Below are 22051 nucleotides of genomic sequence, written 5' to 3'. Positions count from 1 at the left end.
GATGAGGGCTATACAAAGAAACCTGGCTGTGGATAGATACTTATGTCTGCACAAAGAGCCGTGACTAATGCATAATCGGCGATTAAGAAGTCTTGGCATCCATCGCGTGTCACGTGTAGACGCGTCTCGACACGGCGCATCATCATCTCCGATACGCTTCCTTCACTGCGATATTGAACCAATTCCTGCTATTCTACCCTCTTTTTCAAATCAAATCCGCCAGCTCATCATGGCTGCCACTTTCTTCAACAATAAAGCCCGCGCTGCAGCGGTCGCAGCGGGCGGCTCCAAGCAGAAGCCGACAGATGGCAAAGAGGAGCAAACGCAGTACCAGCCATGGGTAGAGAAATAGTATGTGTCCCCATGTTCAGACTGTTGACACGCCATTGATTTTGTACAGTCGACCCAAAACGCTCGGCGATGTCGCCGCCCAAGACCACACCACGAGGGTTCTCCAACGAACATTGCAAGCCTCCAACGTACGCAGTGCCGGCCTCTTTTCCCTTCCGTTTGGCTGCTAACCGCAATAGCTCCCTCACATGCTCTTCTATGGCCCTCCCGGTACAGGAAAAACGTCCACGATCCTCGCCCTCGCGAAATCCCTCTTTGGCCCGGCCCTCTACCGCTCCCGTATCCTCGAGTTGAACGCTTCTGACGAGCGAGGAATTGGCATCGTTCGCGAAAAGGTCAAGGGCTTCGCGCGGACGCAATTGAGCCACCCGACCGGGGTGGGCAAAGAATACTTCGAGCAGTACCCGTGCCCCCCGTTCAAGATCATCATCTTGGACGAGGCCGACAGCATGACGCAGGATGCCCAGTCTGCTCTCCGTCGCACAATGGAACAGTACAGCCGCATCACCCGTTTCTGCCTGGTGTGCAACTATGTCACGCGCATCATTGAGCCGCTTGCTAGTCGATGCAGCAAGTTCCGCTTCAAGTCCCTGGACAACACTGCTGCCAGCGACCGGCTGGAGCATATTGCGAAGCTGGAGAACCTTAACTTGGAGGATGGTGTCATTGCCAAGCTGATCGACTGCAGTGAGGGTGATCTGCGACGGGCGATCACGTATATGCAGAGCGCTGGCCGGTTGGTCAATGCAGGCTCGCTGGGCGGCAAGAAGGATGGGGATGAAGATGCGGAGATGACCGATGCGAGCTCGCGACAAGTAACGGTCCGGATGATTGAGGAGATTGCCGGCGTCATCCCGGAGGATGTGCTGGATCGGTTGGTCCAGGCTATGCAGCCCACCAAGTTTGGGTCTTCTTACGAAGCCGTGGCTAAGGTGGTCACGGATGTTGTGGCCGATGGGTGGAGTGCTACGCAGCTGCTTTTGCAGGTATGGCCATTCCCCGGGACTTACATAGCGCAGTGCTGACGGTTTGCAGCTGTATCGACGGGTTGTCTACAACGACGCGATTCCAGATAACCAGAAGAACAAGATCGTCATGGTGTTCTCGGAGATGGACAAGCGGTTGTCGGATGGTGCGGACGAGCACCTTTCAATTTTGGACGTGGCTGTCAAGATCTCTGGTATTCTTGGGGAGTCATAAACGTGGGATTATAGTCGGAGGCATCATGACCGCTTCCATTCCCTATGATCCGCTTCTCGACGATTCTTCCTGGACGCCGACCCTCATTAAGGGTAGGGGCTCGCGTGAATGGTTTGAGCATGTTGGATGGCGATAGGGTCCACAGGAAGAATCTACGTCTTCCCTTCGGCCTATCTATCACGAGGTAACCATGTCCGCATGTCACCGTGGAAGCCCATCGGTTCTGGCTGGAGCGAGTCAGGGCCGAGAGTTACGACCGTATGAAGTTTAACGAGGCCAACAAAAATATCCTAGCTATTATATGTGGCTAGTTGCCGTAATCAATTATCTGACCAAGCATTGTCGTGTTCCTTACGTATACTGCAGGACGGGCGTACCTGACCCAGCGCCACGTGCGGTTCGTCGCATCTGACGTATGTAAGCTGACCGACGGCGACGGCGCGATCTTCTCCGGACTCGCTTGTCCTTCATTTATACTCCTTCTTAGCTCACGCATCTTCTTTCACTCTTTTCTAATTTGTTCATGCGATTTCATTATTCTGTAGTTTCTACAAATTGAATTGAAGTGAACAAACCATGACCCAGGCGATTGATACCAAGGCGAACCCCGCCATTCAACCCCACTATTTGACTGGCGACGGCGCCGCAATTCGATCTTTCCTCGACAAATTCGATGTACGTATAGCTTTTCTTGCTGTTGGATTATTGAAGGATATTGCTCTAATAAAGTATCATAGGTCTTCCTGTTTGATTGCGATGGTGCGACCCCCTTCTGCCCCGCATGCCTCCGCGGCGACGATAATCAGGAACACAACACAGTTCAATAAAAGATGAGATTGCTAAAGTTGGCTTAGGCGTCCTTTGGTCTGGCGACCATTGTTTCCCCGGAACGAACGAAACACTGGAGTTGTTAAGAAGTCAAGGTGCGTGACCAGATCGGTGGAATCCGCTGGCGAACGAACCCAACCTAACAACCAACGACACCGCAGGTAAACAAGTCGTCTTCGTCACGAACAACAGCACCAAGTCGCGCACCGACTACAAGAAGAAGTTTGATTCATTGGGGATTCCAAGCTCAGCCGTGCGTTCTATCCCCATTCCCCGCCCCTCCCAAACAATCCTAACCCCAACCAGGAAGAAATCTTCTCCTCCTCCTACAGCGCCTCAATCTACATCTCACGCATCCTCTCCCTCCCGCCCAACAAACGCAAAGTCTTCGTCATCGGCGAAACAGGCATCGAGCAAGAACTCCGCTCCGAAAACGTCCCCTTCATCGGCGGCACAGACCCGTCCCTCCGGCGCGACGTCACCCCCGAAGACTACAAGCGCATCGCCGCAGGGGACTCCTCCCTGATCGACCCCGAAGTCGGCGTCGTGCTCGTCGGCCTCGATTTCCACATCAACTACCTCAAGCTCTCTCTCGCATTCCACTACGTCCGCCGCGGCGCCGTCTTCCTCGCGACGAATATCGACTCCACCCTGCCTTCCGCGGGCACCTTCTTCCCCGGCGCGGGGTCCATGAGTGCACCGCTGATTATGATGCTTGGGCGCGAGCCGGTCTCGCTGGGGAAGCCGAATCAGGCGATGATGGATGCTATTGAGGGGAAGTTTCGCTTTGATCGTGCGCGGGCTTGTATGGTGGGGGATCGTGCGAATACGGATATTCGGTTTGGTTTGGAGGGGAAGCTGGGGGGGACGCTGGGTGTTTTGACCGGTGTTAGTAGTAAGGAGGAGTTTGTGGATGGGGATGTGCGGCCGCGCGCTTATGTGGATAAGTTGGCTGATCTTTTGGGGTCGCATTAACTTGAGAGAGAGGCTTCTTGCGCTTTGGTTCTACATGAGACTTGCTGGGTGACGGCAGAAGGGTTTATGTGGGGTGGCTATGAATTATGATGGAAATAAAGATATAGGCGGGTCCATAGAGTACAATTTGATATATACAATTTGTCTCTGGATGCATGCACGATGGTTTCGACAATCACGACCAACATTGTAAGATACTGTGTAGAGCCAGCGCATTATCGATTTCACTCCACATCACTGATGGTATTTGTATATGCATATACTGGATAAATAAGCTATATCAGCACTACGCCCGAAGAAAGCCCTTGAGCTTCCACAGAGTCAACAGCGTGTCCATAGTCGTCTTGTCAGCGGGTCTGAAAAACAGCGCTGGGCTCTGGAACCGCGCGTCAGAGCGTCTCAGCTCTTCCAGCTCTGCCTCTGACAGCAGCACCGACAGATCAAAAACTGGAACCCGAGACTGAGTTTGCTGCAGGTGCACCGCATCTGGCAGGGTAGACTTCTCCACTTCCGGGGGGGCAGTAGTCTGACCACCCATAATCAGCACCGCACCGCACTCCATACGCTCCACAGCCGGCAGGTCCTTCAGCGCAGTCTCCAGCGCCGATTTAGAACGCGCATCCAGCTGCAACGTCCGCCAAACGCCGTCGCGGCCCCGATCCACCTTCTTATACGTCCGACTCGCTTTCTGAAGCGCACGCGCAGCCTGCGCCCTCATCCGCCCGACCATAAACTCAGGCATGTCATCCCGCCAAGACAGCATAGCCGCAGCACGACTCGTCAACGGACCGTGCGGGTGCTTCCAGCGGTTGGGCAGGATGCGCGCCAGATTGGATCTCCGACGGTCGGATTCGGGACCGCTGTCGAGCGCCTGCGTCAGGCTGGTTAGAACAGGGAGGCGCTCGGTTAGGCGGAAGATGAGTGGCTGTTGGGGTGGGTTGTTTCTGGTGGTGGTAGGTGGGGTTGATTGTTCGAGTTGTTCTGAGGATAAGAGGGTTTGGTGCTGCTCTCGCGACGCGGCGAGGTCGTCTTTGAGGAGGCCTGTGGGGAGGATGTGTAGGGGTGGGTCTGGTTCGGTGTCGCTTGCTCGGCGGATGATGCCCCATTCTGTGAAGAGGGTGCGCGGGAGACGTGCGTTTGTTAGGTTGCACATGCGGACTGGGGAGGCGAGGGCTTGGGCCCAGGGGTTGAGGCGGAGGGGGTCTTTGTCTTCGGGGGTTGCGGTGCGTTTGTGGGGTTTGGTTTTGGGGAGGCGCGGGTGTGTAAGGAGGGGGGACTGAGGGAGGAGTTGCGAGGGTCGGGGGGATTTGCGATTGACATCGTGAGGGGTGGATTGGGTTTGGTTGGGTTGTTGTGGTGTGTTGGAAGTTGTAGTTGTGGTTGTGGTGGTGGTGTCGGTCGAGCGGTCTTGCGCGCTGGGGCGCTGGGTGGAGGTTGAGAGTGGGCGCGAGACGCGGTGCAGGTCGAATAACTGGCGGAAGACCCTCAGACGCCAGCTGGCGTAGGAGAGACGGTTGTGTAGACAGACCATGGTGTCTGCAATGGAGTGACGTGAGGAAGAAGTAAAGATGAAGCTGCGTTACATGGAGAAAATAGACTGCGCTAACCGGATCGGCGAATCTGATAATCGTTCGGTCCGATGCTTGACCGATCTCGCTCTCTCTATCTTTCCTCCATTCTCTCACTTCCCGCGTACCGCTTCGTCTGTTTATTGCATGAAATATACCCTGTTCGCTCGTTTCATACATTCTATATCCCAATCATGAATCCAGCCCGGTCGTTGCAGCAACTAGGCCGAGCGGTCGCCCGTCCGTCCAGCTCCATCGCACTTCCGGCCCTGGCGCGGAGCTTCACCAGCTCGGTCCCTGCACTGTCCACGAGAGGGGCCCCGCCGCGGGGATGGACGCCTACGCCGTTTGTGACGGAGACTGTGGTATGTGTTTTGGACCGGACAATGTATAACTTTGACTAACGAATGGATACAGGGAGGTGGCTGGCACACATGTACGTGAGACGAACTACCTAGGTAGTTGCAATGGCTCACCAACCTGTCTAGATGACATTTTCTCCCGACTGCTGAAGGTGTGTACCCTTTATCTTCTATCACAGAGAGACGTATAGAGAGAGAGACGACTATGGCTAGAGAACCAAGCTAATCTCCTTAGGAACGCATCATCTGCCTCAACGGCGAAGTAGAAGAGAGCATGTCCGCCTCGATCGTCGCGCAACTCCTCTTCCTCGAAGCCGACAATCCCCAGAAGCCCATCCACCTATACATCAACTCGCCCGGCGGCTCCGTCACAGCCGGTTCGTCCTACCTTTCCCTACCCTTCCCCTGGCCGTTCCCTCCCTTCCCTACTACCACCTGCTCCCCACCCCAAACTAACCTTACCCAAAAAAACAGGCCTCGCAATCTACGACACAATGACCTACATCGCCTCCCCAGTCAGCACAATCTGCGTCGGCCAAGCAGCAAGCATGGGCTCCCTCCTCCTCTGCGGCGGCCACCCCGGCAAGCGCTTCTGCCTACCGCACTCATCCATCATGATGCACCAGCCGTCGGGCGGGTACTTCGGGCAAGCGAGCGACATCGCCATCCACGCGAAGGAGATCCTGCGCGTGCGCGAGCAGCTCAATATGATTTATAAGCGCCACCTCACGGGCAAGAAGGAGATGTCGCTGGAGGAGATTGAAAAGTTGATGGAGAGGGATTATTTCATGGGTGCCAACGAGGCGCTGGAGATGGGGATTGTGGATGAGGTGCTTGATCGGAGGGGGAAGGGGGATGGGAATGTGGGTGGAAAGGGGGATGAGTGAGTAGATTGGGTTGGATGTGTTCGGTGGGGAAGTGGAGGGTGTTTTCAATGAGGTTTCTGCGGGTTTTCGGGCTCTTTTTATCATAGCACGGTTTATTGTCATTACTTATTATGTCTATTTGAGTTTCTCGTGTAGGGTTTGGATAGAGGATGCGTGAAAGAGATGCGGTGATGGGATAAGCTATTGACATATGTACAGACTACAACAGCCCACCCAGTGCGTAAACCATAACCATACCATAACATAACATAACCTGGATATCATGGTCCAAAGAATCCTACGACCCAATCCGCTGGACACGCCCGTCAGGCCCAACCTGGAGCCCAAATCGCTCGCGCAGAAAAGTCGCCGTCTGATCCGACGGCACATACGGCGACGGCCGTCGCATCGCTGCAGGGCTGTACCGCCACTGGTCGCGGATGATATCCAACAAGCCCATATTCATGACGACGGCCTCGCCAGAGGAAAACACGTCTAAGGGGTGGGTGTGCTTCCCACCTGCCGGCTCGGCTAAAAGCTCCGTGCGCTCTAACTGCTCGTCTGTGCTCGAGTCGCTGTGTGGTGTACTGTTCCGTGGACGCAGCTCGTCGAGCTCTATGTCCTCGGTGGTGGGAGGTTGCTGCGGTGATGCGGAGGGAGACAGCGGGCCGGTGCGGAGGACGCCCCGTTCTTCGGAGTCGTGGTCTTGTGGGTCGGGTGAGGTTTCTATGGGTTCTGATGCCGCGGAATTCGCCGCGGTGGCATCGATGGTCTTCACGCGCTCGACGATCAGGCCCAGCATGATCAAATCGAGAAGAAGGACTAGCACGTCCAGCGACAGTAGTCGTACCAGCGACACTGGCGCTTTTTGTCCGATAAAGTCGATCAGGAGTCCGCCGTGCAAGTACCCACGGGTCGTCTCGTCGGCTTCGGGGTGGCTAAGGAACTTGTGGTAGGCCATGCAAAAGAAATTGCTGGCGAAAATGGCTCCGATGAACGGCTGATTCCGCGTGGGGTCGAACGGGGGTGCTTTTGGGGTGAAGAAGATGAACTGTACGATGGCGCGAACGGCAAAGACGATGATCGAGCAACTGACAACAGGGCCATTGTTAGCCATCATCGTAACTCCAACTTCCAAGAGTCTACCCCGCGGGAAGAGGTCTCGTCTTCGTCAGCCGCCACAATATGGAATGACGCTACTCACTCCAAGTAATAGAGCGCTGATAATTCGCAGTAGACCAAGATGTCGAGATCGCGAAGGAGCCGATCAATGAAGAGGACCTTAGCCGCCGACTGCACTTTTTTCAAGCGCTCGCCCTGGCCCGATTGCTGGGCTGGCTGGCCCACATCGCTGCCATAGGACGTGCCGGATACGTCAGCGATGTATTCTGCATCTCGATAGGCATCTGGAGTGTTCATAGAGGGTCATGAGGACATGAATGGTGACTGGAAAAGGACGAGCGAGGGAGAAATATGGCGGGAGGTGTCGGAGGAGGTGGGTGGTGCGGTCAAAGGCGAGAGGAAAGGGTAGTGAGGGGAAAGATGGGTTGTTGGAGAGGGAGATCTCGATAACGATAGGAGGTGAGCCTGGTCGCCCAGGCAGGCCGTCAGGTGGTACGGACTTTCCTCGGCCCGATCCGACTAGCCTGAACGGTCGCGATTTACTCCGCATCTCCGTGCTTCATTTCTTAGGCAACGATAAGGATGATTGGGAGATGATATATGTACTTGTGAATCATATTCTACCTGGAAAATAGTGGATACTAAATATCTAGAATGATTTCACATGTTCAATCCACGAAAATCGTCTTTGAGGTGGCCGAGTAATGCTTGAAGAAGCTGGCAAACAGTCGGATCGAATGCTCCACATCATCAGTGCCTCCCGTCTCGCGGATGCTGTGCATGCTCAGCTGTGGGTTCCCCAGATCCAAGGTCCGCGTACCCAGGGCGGCGGACAGCATGGGACCGATGGTGCTTCCGCAGCTGGAGTCGTTGCGGACCACAAAGAGTTGCAGGGGCACCCCCGGGCGGTCATTCTCGGCGGCCTTCTGGGCAACCTCCTGCAGGAGTACAATGCCCGGAGAGTTCGTCGCGTAGCGTGCGTTGGCGTTGATCTTGATCACCGGGCCTTTGTTGAGTTCCGGCCGATGGTCGGCCTCGTACTTCCCGCTGTAGTTCGGATGGACGCCATGGGCCATATCGGCGGAGAGAAGGAAGGAGGTCGAGAGCGTCTGCTCATAGGCAGTCGAGAGATCGGCATTCCCGGAAGCCGACGAAGGCAGAACAGACAGACGGCGGATGATGGCCGGAAGCATGTTGGAGTCGGCCCCCTGCGCGGTGCAACTGCCGATCTCCTCGTGGTCAAACAGCGCCACGAGTCGGATGGCCGGCTCATCGTCCAAGGAAGAGGACTCCGCCACGGAGTCAATCAATCCGATGGTGGCACAGAACGAGCTGTTCAGGTTGTCCAGACGGGGGGAAAAGATGAACTCTTCCAGCAAACCACCGAGGCAGGACTTTTGCGTGTCGAAGAGGATCATCTCAAAATCCACGATGTCAGCGGGCTTCACGCCGGCTTCGGCGGCCAGGAGTTCGACAAAGTAGGTATGGTGACGCTCCGTGATGGCTTTGAGTGGCGAGAACTCTGCTTGTTCGTCGCCCTTGGAGGCCTCCTTCTCGCCGCCATTCTTCGATTCTCCAGTGCGGTTGAGCTCAGCAGCCACGAGACCGGCGATGGGGAACAGCTGCGTTTCCTTGTTAAAGGCAAAGTTCTCTTGGCGATCTAGGTGGATGGCCAAAGTAGGGATCCGGAGAACTGGGAGGATTTGTTAGATGGTTGATGTCGATGGAAATGATCGGCAAAACATACTCGGGCGATCGACCTTGATCAGTTTCTGCACGATAGAGCCGTCTGCCGCTCGGACCATTGCCCGACCAGCGACACCTAGGTCACGGTCGAACCCTAGAATCATCAGTTAAAGGATACATGCGAGAGAGCAAGAGGAGGGGGACATACATGTGTGCCAGAGCCCGCCGCCGTAGGTTTCCACCCCCACTTGGATATAGCCTTCCCCGCGCTTGTTGCTCACGGGCTTGACCCTCAAGACGGGCGAATCGGTGTGGGCACCGACCATGGAGATGGAGTTTCCCGGCTATCCAAGTCATCAGTATTACTCGACGAGTCCAGTACAATAAATATGGAGCGATTACCTGCCATTTCTTCCCTACGGCAAAGGCCACAATCGTGGAGCTGTTCCGGGTCAAGTAGTACTTCCCACCCGGTCGGCAGGTGGATGCCCAAGAATCTTTCTCCTAGACGAATTGTTCAACATGTGGGACGCACGTGTGCCGGGATATGCTGGATTTACTTTGAGTTCCTGAAACCCAGCCTTTATCAGAAGATCTTTGGCGGATTGAACCGCATGGAAGGCTGGACGCACTCTGAGTTAGACAGACATTACTGCGGGGAAATGGACGGAAGCTGGGAGGGGGAATTACGGGTGGGAGAGGCATTGACAAAGGACAGAAAGTCCTGAGCCAGATTCTTTGCGACCTTGGAAGTCATGATATCCGATAGACTAACCCGTGGGATCTAGACAGCAGTTGCTGGTGAAATGAGGGGAAGCCAAGTGGAGTTGAGGAAGTTGACATGAGATCATCGGGAGCTGGTCCGGGCGGTCTTGGCGTGGTTTCTACTACTACAGCCAGTGACCCCTCGTATCTTTTGTCTCAGGGTACGATATTACCTACCTACCTTCTTACAGGACTACGAGCATTATTAGACATGTCCGACGCAGAGATAGGAACAAAGAAGCATGAGACTGACAAGGACGATAGGGTCTGTTGCAGAATAAGACACACAAAGGGATTCAGTAATCGGCCAGTCCCTTACTTGCTGGTCGCGTTCTTGTGCGCGCGTGGAATGGACCGTCGCGTCTTGCTTATGTAATTATACATATCAAAACAACCAAAAACAACACCTTTTGTTCCTTGGTGTTGTTGTTTGTATTATTGTTGTTAGGTATTATTGTAGATCGTAAAACGCTCCTGATCTGGTCTAGGATAATCCCAGGTGAAAAATACTCCTCTCATGCCTTGGTATCTATCTATTCTCCTGATCTCAGCCACCACATGGATGGATCAATCACCCGGGATGATCACTCAGATGGATGGGCAGGATTAGTATGACCAGATGATAAGATAGAGGCTCCGTGCTGGAATGATGATCAGGCACGTTGGTCAGACAGGAAATGGAAAATATTACCTGGTATTGGTATTGAATAAGAGATGAAGAGTGTATTGCATAGCAACAGGTTCCTGCCTTGAGGCCTTACCAACCACTCTATACTCCCAAATAGGTCTAGCGCTCCCGACGCGTGACTAGAGGGATTTCCCCTTCCGACGCTCCCAAATCCACCCCCAAAGAAACGGCCATCGTCAACCCTTGGTTCCCTGTCCGCCATTTCAACCCTTTTCTCCCTCACCAGACCGTGGTCAGGTCCCTCTCAAATGACCTCCACAATTTGCAGGATTTCTGAAACTCAACCCTGGGTCTGGTGAGAGACACTGTTGACTTATCTTCATCCCTCCCCGTCATTCCTTCGACCGCCTGCCCGCCCGTCCATTTGGTGATCACTCCGAGCGGAGAGAAAGGCTCGTGTTGTCACTGGTGACCTCGCCATCCCCCGAGAGATATACCACCAAGGAAAAGAAGAACAAGGGACAGAGGACACCGGGTGTGGCTGGATTGGGAGGAAATCGGATTACCCGCTATTTATCTACTACATATCTTACGACCGGTCTCGCGCTCATCTGGACCGTCCTGCGATTGCGCCCTAGAAACTTGTCGCATACGATCAGATTCGCCTCGCTTATTTTGATTCCCGCTCGCATTCAGAATCCCCGACAGCCGATATAAAGGAAAGTCATGAGCGACAAAACCCGGAGTGCGGAGGCGTCGGCGGCTCGCCGCGCGACAAGAGGGGCCAAACCGTCGAACAACCCGGCCAATGCCTTAAATCTTGCCTCCCCGCCCGGCTCGAAGACGCCTCCCAGCATGCCTGCCAAAAAGACCCTGTTCTTCCCCGGTTCAACCGGGGGACGCCAGAAGAGTCGAAATAGTTCCGAGCCCATCGACCCGGATGCGCTTGCCAAGGCATTGAAGGACTACGAAGACGCTGGACGTCCGCGCGAAAGGACCCCCGGGACAAGCCCGAGTCGGAAAAGACAGAGGGTCTATGGTGATAGGTGAGTGGTGGAAATTATATGTGCTGTCGAGGAGTTCCGGCGGCAGCAACGGTGGCTTGCCCTTGCGGGACTATTGCTAACTGCTGCGCTCCAGGTTTATACCAAATCGGGACGGACAGGATCTCCAAGCCACGTATAGTCTCCTTCATGAGGATGGGTGTCCGTCAACGCCGTCGAAATCCAAGAGACGAGCGCCACACTCGGAGCTCCAGTTCCAAAAGAGTGAGTGTCGCCAAGGATTGATGTCTTCCAGTCGCTAACATCCCATCTCTAGCGGAGGAAGCGAACAGGACATACTCGCGAGTCTTACGGAGCGAGCTGTTCGGAAACAGCGTGCCACAGGCCGATTTAGATTCATTGTCCCCAGATCCCGTGCTGGGTCTAACCGGCGGCATCAACGAGAAGACTCGTTCACATACCCCACCCTCCCACGTTGTCTCCAACTTACCCCCAGCCAATATCACCCCTTCAACACCCCACAAGAATCTCTTCAACTACGCATCCCCGCGGGGGTCGGGACAACCAACCCCCTCCAAAACACCTCGAAGCCAGCATGGCCCTAATCTGAACGTCCGGTCGGAGCTTTACAGTTTGTCTCCCATTCGGTATGACAGCCAGCGCATCCTGGAGACCCCTCGCAAACAACCACGCTATGTCAACAAGGTTCCCTACAAGGTTCTCGACGCGCCAGACCTTCAGGACGATTTCTACCTGAATCTGGTCGACTGGGGCAGTAGTAACGTGCTTGGCGTTGGCTTGGGGAACTCCGTATACATGTGGAATTCGCAGACCGGCAGGGTCACAAAATTGTGCGAGCTGAAGGATGACACAGTCACCAGTGTGAACTGGATTCAACGAGTAGGCTTCTCCATCCCCGGGTCCATAGTCTGCGGCGTATCCGAGACTAACTCGCGGCATTTCTAGGGTACGCATCTTGCCATCGGCACCGGCAAAGGACTGGTCCAGATCTGGGATGCCGAATATTGTCGTCGCCTTCGAACCATGATCGGGCATACCAATCGCGTGGGCGCTCTGGCCTGGAACGACCACATCCTCACTTCCGGGTCTCGCGATCGTCTGATCTTTCACCGTGATGTCCGCTCCCCCGATCAGTATCTGCGCCGGTTATCCGGTCACAAGCAGGAGGTGTGCGGGCTTCGATGGAACACGGAGGATGGCCAGTTGGCCTCGGGGGGAAACGACAACAAGCTTCTGGTGTGGGACAAGCTGAACGAAACCCCACTCTATCGCTTCTCCGATCATACCGCCGCCGTCAAGGCCATCGCCTGGTCCCCCCATCAGCACCATCTGCTCGCCTCCGGTGGCGGTACCGCTGATCGAACGATCAAGTTCTGGAACACGTCCACCGGCTCCCTGATCAAAGAAGTGGACACTGGCAGCCAAGTGTGTAACCTGGCGTGGTCCAAGAACTCCGACGAGATCATCAGCACCCATGGTTACAGTCAGAACCAGATCGTCATCTGGAAGTATCCGCGCATGGAGCAAATTGTGTCGTTAACCGGTCATACGTTCCGCGTGCTGTACCTGGCCATGAGCCCCGACGGCCAGACCGTCGTCACGGGTGCTGGCGATGAAACCTTACGTTTCTGGAAGATCTTCAACAAACGGCCTGGTCGAGAACACGGGCGCGAAGGGAGCAAACTAGCGGAATGGGGCACCATCCGATGATGCTCCTATAACGATTCGCATGGCTTCGGGAGTCGCGACCTCGACGCTTTACTTTTCTTTCTTTTCTTTATTTTCCTACTAAGAACTTCCCACAAGCATTAGAATATGGCGTTCCTGGATTTCGGCGTTACTGCGACCCACGGTATATCCTTGGACGGTCTGGGGGAGGGTCTAAAGGTCTAGGTTGGCATCTCTGCATTTTGTGGGTTTACAGCATAATCCGGGCGACTGTCAGGTGCTTAACTATCTTTGTTTCCCATCTTTCATCTGGTCACATTTTCATCGCATGTACCTTGGGCCCTTGCTTCTTCGTTTTACTTGCTTCATGTTGTCTTTTGATGTTTCGCATTCGTGCCTTGTCGTTTTTTCCAGTCTTATATCCCTTTACAATGAATAACAGCGACGGCGCTCATGGTGTTCCCTCTGGTGGCCCCCGAACGTGGCGTTGCCCACCTGGATGGATAGGTGGCTGGCCTTTGATTGCCGTCAGGGTCTTTTCATCCCAGTTTCACTTGCATGGTATGGGCTTTGCACTCTCGAGGGTTTCAAATTGACGATGAGATGACATTTTACACTGGGCACCTTCTGCTGTTACTGGTTTTTCGAGGCGTGCATTATTACTGCGAAGGTATTCGCCGGTTGACAGAGCGTTTCATGCATGATTCTAAGGAACGGAATAAAACTCCATAGTAATAACACAAAGATATTGTAGTTGATAATTCTTGATTTGCCCAGCAACGTGCGTATCTTGTATACGATCGTATCGCCGGTTTCTTCTCCGCCCGGGGAGGCGGCCGGACAGGAACATTTTTCTGCCGCCGAGATTGGAGGATCTCCGACTCTTTGATGTCCAGGGATATATCGTCGTCGGTCAACGAACTCAAGGTGAGTGGCTCTGTGCGATGGCCTATTCCAACCGGTCTCGTCATTTCCCCCTGTTTTGGAATTGATGTCCACTGGTGTGGCACTTCTGTGTCCGTCCCCGCGGTCCCCAAACATGTTGCATCTGTCTACCTCGGGCTGCAGGCTAACATGATCATCTTCGTACACAGTAGAGGCAATCATGTTTGCCAGGCCATTCATTTTCCGAGCGTTCGCGCAACCATGTCCACGAGGGTTACTATTCCCCGGACTCCACCCATCCCCCACGCTATGGCGAACCTTCACAGCCAACGCCCCGCGGGCAAAAGCCGCGATCAAACCCAAGCAACAACCAATCGCCTATAAGCCTCAACCCAAAGTGCAGAGTCAATCGGCGGAAGAGACGCTGAAATTCGCCGGACGACGACCAGAGGGCTTCGGAAAGCTGGAGCGCAAGGTCGCCAAGGAGGGGACACTTCTACTTTTCAGCGCGCCGTCGCTGCGCAGCTACGTGCTCGGAGCTTACGGCATCGCCTCCTTCTGCTTCGCCTACGCCGTGTACAACTCCAACGCCGTGTTTCGCGATCCGCTCGTGCCTCTCCCCATGTGGCAGCAGGGCCTGTTTGGCGGTATCTGCGTGATGATGAGCGTCATGGGCACGGTCTTCCTCGTCAAGACGAGTCGGTTGATCCGGTCGGTTCACGCCGTTGCCGTCAATGGGCAGACCTATCTTCGCTTTAATGTCCGCAGCGCGGTGCCCTTTAAGAAGTCGTATTCCTTCGATGTCCTTCCCCGCCAGATCGCCTTCTCGCGCCGTCTGATCGTCTCCCCCTCTGCGCAGACCGCGCGCCATGCCGAGCTGGCGGCCGGTGCCCAGAAATCACAAGTGAGCTTCTTCAAGGCCCCGCTGCAGAAATCCAGCATGCTTCTCTGGAGGCTGTTTCGCGCGGTGCGGCAGATTTTCACGCAGGAGGACTTTATCCTGCTGGAGGTGGAGGGCCAGAAGGGCGTGTTCCGGATGGATTCTGCGGGGTACGTCGCGGAGGACTTTTTGATCATTGGGAATCCGGTGAGCATTCGGAGGTAGGGGTCGGATGAGCGCAGTGTACGATATCTATCTTTGAGTGTCTAGTTTCTTTCTGCTCTTCGTGCCTTGTGTCTGATGGAGCCGGAGTTCGATCTATCTTTTTGCCAACCACCAGGAGCGAGGGGAATAATCATATGTACATATAGAATCAATTCTAGAAGCATAGCATCTCTACCATTAACCAGCGAACTCTGAATCGTGTCTCAATGGCCGTGATGGGGCAATCAAAAAAGTCATAGATCGGATCGACAGCGCTGATAGGACGGACACACGTGACCCAGCGGCGCGTCGTCCCAATCGCCCGTGACGCGACCTCGAGTTATCCCGATGGCGCGGAAACCCCTCGTAACACACTTGCGCCGTTCTATCTCCACCATTCCGGCCCGACCGTTTTAATCCACCGTCCTTGCCACTGCAGTCGCCGGGGAGCGACAGCACTGTCGCGGAGATGGGGAAGCTCATCAGACTCGAGCTTTTCAGTACGTTTTGTTGCCCCTCTCCACACTCGGGCCTTCGAGATGGCTGACTTGATCGATCACTAGATTTCAAGTCCTACAAGGGACATCATGTTCTTCTCTTTGGAGATGCATATTTTACGTCCATCATCGGGCCCAACGGCTCCGGGAAGTCGAACTCGTATGTGGAGAGATGAGGAGGTTTAAAATTGGTTCGCGCTGACTCGTCCTAGGATGGATGCGATCTCATTCGTGCTAGGCATCAAATCATCCCACCTGCGATCGACCAACCTCCGCGATCTCGTCTACCGAGGCCGCGTGCTACGCACGGCCAAACTCGACGCCGACGGGAACGCCATCGACGGAGAGACGAACGGCGAGGAGCAGGAGGAGCCCGCTACACAAGACGGGACGGATGGCGGCGAGCCATCGCAGGAAGCGAACGGCACAAGCGATCCGCGCTCGGCGTGGGTGATGGCCGTGTACGAGGACGACGCGGGCGAGGAGCAGCAGTGGCGACGGTCGATCACGAGCCAGGGCGTCAGCGAGTACCGCATCAATAATCGCATTGTAACCGCGACGCAGTATAATGAGTCGCTGGAGGCGGAGAATATCTTGATCAAGGCTCGCAACTTTCTTGTCTTTCAAGGCGATGTTGAGGCTATTGCGTCTCAGTCGCCGAGGGATCTTACTCGCTTGATTGAGCAGATCTCGGGCAGTTTGGAGTATAAGGCTGAGTATGAGCGGTTGAAGGCTCAGGCGGAGGAGGCGAGCGAACTGCAGACTTCTCAGCTGAATCGTCGTCGCGGTATCAATTTTGAGGTTAAGCAGTACCAGGAGCAGAAGCGTGAGGCTGATAACTACGCTCGCAAGGCTGAAGAGCGCGACCAGGCTATTATTACCCACATCCTGTGGAAGCTGTTTCACTTCCAGCGTCTTATCGATGCCTCCAGTGCGGATATCCAGAAATATCAGGACGAGCTCAAGGAGTACCGTCGTGGTGTTGAGAAGTATGAGCTGAATGTTGAGGACGCGAAGAAGGACTACGCTAGGGTCGGTCGTGATGTGTCAAAGGCTGAGAGGAACATCCTCAAACAGGAAAAGGACATTGAGGAGGCCAACAATGCACTTGTCCCTGTGGACGAAAAGGTCGACATCACCGTCAAGAAAGTCGAGCGATTCGCCTCCAGGATTGCAGAAATCAGCAGGGAACGCGACGCCCAGTCTTCCAACGCCAAGCAACTGGAGAAGGATTTGAAGGTCGTCGAAAAGGCACAGGCTCAGTGGGAGGCTGAGTGGCAGAAAACTACCAGCAAACAAGGGCGTCAGTTGAGCGAGGCCGACCAGCAAGACTACAATCAGCTCAAGGAAGAGGTCAACAAGCGGTCGTCTGCGGATCGACTGAACCTGGACAATCTGCGGCGCCAGAGGAAGACCGAGGCCGAAGCATACAACAGCCTGAAGGGCAAGTTCGACGGTACCGAGTGGCAACTCAAGACGCTAGAGTCCGACACGCAGTCTCTGTCCGAGCGCAAGTCATCTCTCAATAGCACGATCAAATCTACATCCAAGGAGATCGACCACAAGAAGAAGGAACTCAACGCCCTGACTTCCGAGCGCCTCCGCGCGTCCCAGATGCGGACAGAGCTGGAGGAAAAACTGCAGGTGGTTCTGAAGAAGCTCCTCGAAGCCGACGATGGCAAGAAGCAGACCGAGCGTGAGATTCGCGCCAAAGAACTGATCTCGACTCTGAAGCGGATTTTCCCCGGCGTGAAGGGCCGCGTCAGCGATCTCTGCAAGCCCAAGCAGAAGAAGTACGCGGATGCAGTCAGCACCGTCCTTGGACGAAACTTCGACGCCATCGTCGTCGACAACGAGAAGACCGCCAAAGAATGCATTCAGCATCTGCGCGACCAGCGAGCCGGCCAGGCGACCTTCATTCCCTTGGAAACGATCCAAGTCAAGGCTTTCCATTCGAACCTCAAGGGCATGCACCGAGCAATGCGCCCGGCAATCGAGACCGTCGACTATGACGATTCTGTCGCGAGAGCCATCAGCTACGCTTGCGGTAACTCCATTGTCTGCGACGACCTCGCGACCGCCAAGTTTCTCTGCTACGAGCGAAATGTGGACGCCAAGGCTGTCACACTGGACGGAACGGTGATCCACAAGGGAGGTCTCATGACCGGTGGTCGCGGCCAGCAGCAGAATTCAAAGCGCTGGGAAGACTCCGAGGTCGAGAACCTGTACAAGCTCAAGGACAAATTGATCAACGACCTCACCAATTTGCCCAAGGGTCACCGCAGGGGCACCGAAGAGGAAACGCTGCAGGGCGAGCTGGTTGGTCTCGAGCAGCGTCTTTCCTACGCCCGCGAAGAGCTCAAGGCGCTGGAGAGAAACCTCCAAAGCAAGCACTCCGAGCTTGACTTCTCCAAGCGGCAGCTGGAGGACCTGAGACCCAAGTACACGGAGCGCCAAGAGACGCTGAACGAGCTTGACGAGACGATCGCGACGTCCCAGGAAGCAGTCAGCAGTGTAGAGGACGAAGTGTACCGCAAATTCTGCAAACGTCTCGGGTACCAGAACATCCGCGAATACGAAGTCCAGCTTGGGTCCTTGCAGGAAGAGGCTGCCCAGAAGAAACTGGAGTTCACGACGCAGAAGAGCAGGATCGAGAACCAGCTTAGTTTTGAGAAGCAGCGACTCCAGGCTACGAAGGACCGCATTGCCGGTCTGCAAGCTCAGCTCGAGCGCGATGAGAGCCTGATCGAGGAGCTCAGGGCGGAGCAAGAGCAGATCGGCAATCGACTAGATGAGCTTAATGCCGAGCTTGATATCCTGCGAGAGAAACTAGACGAGCAACGTCTGGCCTATGAGCACTCGGCTGAGAATCTGGCCCAGCATCGCAGGGAGCTTCAGAAACGCAGTCGCGAGGTTGAAGGTGCACTGAAGCATGTCAACGCCCTGGAGGCAGAGATCCAACGCAACTCGTCCAGTAGATATGCTCTCCTTCGACGGTGCAAGCTTGAAGATATTGATGTTCCGTTGACGGAGGATTCGAACGCGCTGGACCAGCTTCCCATCGACGACTTGGTCCAGGCCGTGGATCCGGATGCGATGGAGGTGGACGAGGATAACGAGGAGGCTGGTCAAGGCATCCAGGACTATGGCATCGAAGTCGACTTTGACTCATTAGGAGACACCCTCAAGGAGGTACGTTACATATACTTACCATATAAAGCCCACGCTAATTAGACCCAGGAATCGGACGAGAAACTCGAAGAAGAGCTACTTGACAAAGTGCGGTCCCTCAACAGCGAACTAGACAAGATGGCACCGAACACGCGCGCCATGGAACGCCTCGAGAGCGTCGAGAACAAGCTCCGCAGCACAGAGAAGGAATTCGAGCAAGCGCGCCGGCACGCCCGCAAAACCAAGGACGACTTCGAGGAGACGATGCACAAGCGGTCCGAACTTTTCAACAAGGCCTTCTCCCACATCTCGGAGCAGATCGGGCCCATCTACCGGGAGCTGACCAAGAGTGCGAACTACCCACTTGGTGGACAAGCGTGAGTGTCTCCTCTCTTCTCCATGAAAAGCGATCAATTCCTCTAACAAGGCAAAACTTCTAGATACCTGGACATCGAAGACTCAGACGAGCCCTACCTAGACGGCATCAAGTACCACGCGATGCCACCGCTCAAACGCTTCCGAGACATGGAGCACCTATCAGGTGGAGAGAAGACCATGGCCGCCCTGGCTCTGCTCTTCGCCATCCACTCGTACCAGCCGTCTCCGTTCTTCGTGCTCGACGAGGTCGACGCCGCCCTCGACAATGTCAACGTCGGCCGCATCGCGAACTACATCCATGACCACGCTGCTCCGGGCATGCAGTTCATTGTTATTAGTCTGAAGACGGGACTGTTCCAGAATAGTGAAGCCTTGGTTGGAATTTACCGCGATCAGGCGGAGAATAGCAGCAAGTCGTTGACGCTGGATGTGAGTATTTTGATTCCATACTTGTCTCCCCTCCTCCCACCAAACGAGCAAATGACTGACTACTTTTCAGCTTCGGAAATACAATTAGTCTCCGACGGAGCTTGTAGCTCTTTATCTATTACCTTATTTCTATATCACTATTCATTTATTCCTTTCTTTGTTCATTCATGCTATGTGTAGAATAGTTGTTGCCGCGGTTTGATTTCTTTCTTTCTTTCTTTTTTTTTTTTTCATAGTTTATGTTATGCCTTGATGGTTGGGTGGGGTGCAGGTATGGTATAGCTAGCTTGTCACATACCTAGGTAGCTATATACTACTTGCCTACAGTGGATCTATATCGACCTATCATCCGCTATACGTAGAGTACCTACTACCTATCTAGCTACCCACCCACCTATTTAGTCTGTGAATCGGCATCGTCAAAGCCAGTATAGTCTTGCTCGCATGAGTACACGCTCGTGGTATTCCCCCACACCACGATATAGTACCTGCCTACTTAGTCTCTCAAGAAAATGCACCTCGGCTGCAATTTGAGCAGTAAGTAAGTAGTGCGGTTATGTTATTTTCAAGAGTCAGTAGATACTAACTGTCTTGTCTTCCATGGCCTTATTCAGTGCCTATCATAGATCTTGACAATTTATTTACTTTCCAATAGCCCTAATATATCAAAGTTTATAGCAGACTTGGATAGCGAAGGGCAGTCATATCTGGATAGTATATGTAAACACAGGTACCCCGCTCGTGACCAATAAAGCCCTAAACATCTACATCGGCGGATGACTCGAGACGAAGACATAGATTGAGTTGGGTGGCTTCGACATCCTCCAAATACTCGACACTGTGTGCCATGCAGAATATAAAACAAACGTATCCGTAGTTGATATCAGATTCTCAACCCCGACGTACATATATGGGACGGGCCGGGACTTTGCTTGGGTCGGCTATTTCATAACTGTAGCCGATCTATACTTTTATCTGCCTATGTAACTGTAATATAAAGATGATGCTTCTGGTAGTGAAATTCATAAATTAAGTATATATTCGCTATGCCGTTATCTACTATACCTTACTATACCCCAGAAAATCTGTAGTCTGAGCTCTCCTTTCCGGGAATTTACATGTTAGTTTTAGAAAGAATAGCCTAAGCCCCTGATCCAGATCCAGATCTGTTTTTGGTTACAAAGCGCTATCAGTGGCAAAGGTATCGCAAGCTGGAACTGGGGAATGAGCCAAATCGGCTCGGGGTCTCCGCACAGGGATCCTTCATCGGGTGGATCATGTGAGAAGGGGGAGGGGAAACATGGGATCTGAGAGGTAAACTGCAGGAGAGCTGTCTCATATCAAGTGGATAGCGTCATCTTCGAAGCGGAATGAGTGAAATATCTTGAGTTAGTATCGACTTGGAAGAAGTTACCTTGCCCGTGAGAGACATCGATATCAAAACCTAAGAAGGATCCTAAACCGGATCTCGCTGTTAGATTACTTTCTATCGTAGATACCTGGCTTTTGTTAGTATTAATTTTATACGAATTTGCACCAAGACCATGTGGCGATTGTAGGGTAACTGTGAAAGCTCAGAATTGATGCTCTGCATTCACATTGTCAGAGAGATTCAGCTGGCATTCATTGAGCAATTACCCTCATGAATTATACCATGTCGGTGGAAGCTCGCAGGCAGCCTAGTAATGAGTATCTTAGACCCTTGCTGCTTCAGCACCTATCTTTGAAAAGCATCGGTCTCCAACACTCCAACCCCTACGGTGCCGCCCTTTAGGGCGTCAACTCCTACCTCTGTTGCGCGTCACAGAGCATCAAGCACGTCCACATGCGTCATCAGTCAACGATCGTTACGGTGCTCGGTAGTCAGTCATGTCCACGACGCCACGCGGGGAACAAACATCCCTTACTATGACAACATCATGACCACGGCTATGGTCGGCAGCGGAGATAACGCGCGCATCGCCATTATCCCACTGGAGAAAGACCACAAGGCGGCGTATGCAGCCTCCGAAATGGGGAAGTGGCCCGCTTCGCCCTCGTAAGTATGAGTAAGTTTTGGTTTTCCGGCTGGCGCAAAACACGCGGAATAGCATCCGGCCGCTAGGTGCTGCTTTCGATTGCCTTTGGCAATCCCTTGATCTAGTCTCGTGCAGCGGCCAACAAAAACCACGTCCCATCAAGCGTTGCCTAGTATGGACGGCGATACTGCTAGGGGTTTGTAAAGGAGAAATAGATGCAGAATGCGCCAGCCGGTCAGATGGCGGCAGTGATGGCCAATAGCGTGGTCGAGATTGCAACAGTATCTCGTCACAGTGCGTCTTCTGGGGTGAACAAAGGATCCGGGAATATAGATCACTAGGTTGCCTTCTGGAAAGGAAAAACGAAGCGACTATGCCAAACGACCATTGTTCGGGATGTTTATTGGGAAGACCACAAGAAGACTGGAAAAATTCTGGCCGGTCCTCGGAGCAGATTATGAAAATTGATCTTTTAGGGCACCCACTCGAGAGTTCAAGGTGTGGGGTCGCAGAGATCCGTGTCGAGATTAACTCAATCATCGTAA

The 22051-nt window shown here is 53.9% G+C and overlaps 9 protein-coding genes across 9 annotated transcripts; 6 read left to right on the top strand and 3 right to left on the bottom strand.

The window, feature by feature from the left end:
• The first annotated feature begins 191 nt into the window (after window positions 1-191).
• BDW47DRAFT_105276 (replication factor C subunit 2) lies at window positions 192-1889 on the top strand. The gene is made up of 4 exons (XM_024812520.1): window positions 192-351; window positions 401-479; window positions 531-1337; window positions 1387-1889. Exons 1-4 carry the CDS (start codon window positions 230-232, stop codon window positions 1549-1551), a joined length of 1173 nt encoding a protein of 390 aa, XP_024672380.1. The 5' UTR covers window positions 192-229; the 3' UTR covers window positions 1552-1889.
• A 122-nt stretch (window positions 1890-2011) lies between these two features.
• On the top strand, window positions 2012-3500 carry BDW47DRAFT_105275 (4-nitrophenylphosphatase). The gene is made up of 5 exons (XM_024812519.1): window positions 2012-2226; window positions 2289-2310; window positions 2406-2474; window positions 2541-2632; window positions 2686-3500. Exons 1-5 carry the CDS (start codon window positions 2128-2130, stop codon window positions 3352-3354), a joined length of 951 nt encoding a protein of 316 aa, XP_024672379.1. The 5' UTR covers window positions 2012-2127; the 3' UTR covers window positions 3355-3500.
• Window positions 3501-3576: 76 nt separating this feature from the next.
• Window positions 3577-4877, bottom strand: BDW47DRAFT_105273 (uncharacterized protein). Its single transcript, XM_024812518.1, has one exon. The coding sequence runs from the start codon at window positions 4505-4507 to the stop codon at window positions 3641-3643; it is 867 nt and encodes a 288-aa protein (XP_024672378.1). The 5' UTR covers window positions 4508-4877; the 3' UTR covers window positions 3577-3640.
• A 157-nt stretch (window positions 4878-5034) lies between these two features.
• BDW47DRAFT_131578 (ATP-dependent Clp protease proteolytic subunit) lies at window positions 5035-6171 on the top strand (the record flags this gene model as incomplete). Its single annotated transcript, XM_024817343.1, has 5 exons — window positions 5035-5287; window positions 5340-5358; window positions 5411-5436; window positions 5520-5661; window positions 5759-6171. The coding sequence occupies exons 1-5, from the start codon at window positions 5117-5119 to the stop codon at window positions 6169-6171; spliced, it is 771 nt and encodes a 256-aa protein (XP_024672377.1). The 5' UTR covers window positions 5035-5116.
• A 152-nt stretch (window positions 6172-6323) lies between these two features.
• On the bottom strand, window positions 6324-7777 carry BDW47DRAFT_105269 (DSC4 family protein). Its single transcript, XM_024812517.1, has 2 exons — window positions 7355-7777; window positions 6324-7241 (listed from the first exon to the last, which is right to left on the bottom strand). Exons 1-2 carry the CDS (start codon window positions 7567-7569, stop codon window positions 6449-6451), a joined length of 1008 nt encoding a protein of 335 aa, XP_024672376.1. The 5' UTR covers window positions 7570-7777; the 3' UTR covers window positions 6324-6448.
• Window positions 7778-7860: 83 nt separating this feature from the next.
• BDW47DRAFT_105268 (M18 family aminopeptidase) lies at window positions 7861-9780 on the bottom strand. Its single transcript, XM_024812516.1, has 6 exons — window positions 9649-9780; window positions 9519-9580; window positions 9361-9462; window positions 9167-9302; window positions 9020-9112; window positions 7861-8965 (listed from the first exon to the last, which is right to left on the bottom strand). The coding sequence occupies exons 1-6, from the start codon at window positions 9713-9715 to the stop codon at window positions 7941-7943; spliced, it is 1485 nt and encodes a 494-aa protein (XP_024672375.1). The 5' UTR covers window positions 9716-9780; the 3' UTR covers window positions 7861-7940.
• An 812-nt stretch (window positions 9781-10592) lies between these two features.
• BDW47DRAFT_105265 (WD40 repeat domain-containing protein) lies at window positions 10593-13768 on the top strand. Its single transcript, XM_024812515.1, has 4 exons — window positions 10593-11397; window positions 11492-11619; window positions 11672-12255; window positions 12322-13768. Exons 1-4 carry the CDS (start codon window positions 11078-11080, stop codon window positions 13084-13086), a joined length of 1797 nt encoding a protein of 598 aa, XP_024672374.1. The 5' UTR covers window positions 10593-11077; the 3' UTR covers window positions 13087-13768.
• A 223-nt stretch (window positions 13769-13991) lies between these two features.
• On the top strand, window positions 13992-15208 carry BDW47DRAFT_105264 (uncharacterized protein). The gene has a single exon (XM_024812514.1). It carries the CDS (start codon window positions 14150-14152, stop codon window positions 15032-15034), a length of 885 nt encoding a protein of 294 aa, XP_024672373.1. The 5' UTR covers window positions 13992-14149; the 3' UTR covers window positions 15035-15208.
• Window positions 15209-21407: 6199 nt separating this feature from the next.
• On the top strand, window positions 21408-21710 carry BDW47DRAFT_125505 (uncharacterized protein; the record flags this gene model as incomplete). The annotated part of the gene is made up of 2 exons (XM_024816398.1): window positions 21408-21526; window positions 21632-21710. 2 exons carry the CDS (start codon window positions 21408-21410, stop codon window positions 21708-21710), a joined length of 198 nt encoding a protein of 65 aa, XP_024672372.1.
• Between the last annotated feature and the right edge of the window lie 341 nt (window positions 21711-22051).

The sequence above is a fragment of the Aspergillus candidus genome (assembly GCF_002847045.1).
Source record: "Aspergillus candidus strain CBS 102.13 unplaced genomic scaffold BDW47scaffold_20, whole genome shotgun sequence".
In the NCBI taxonomy this organism is placed as follows: Eukaryota; Fungi; Ascomycota; class Eurotiomycetes; order Eurotiales; family Aspergillaceae; genus Aspergillus; species Aspergillus candidus.
Note: the sequence above shows the minus strand (reverse complement) of the source record. Positions and strands in the feature narration are given on the sequence as shown.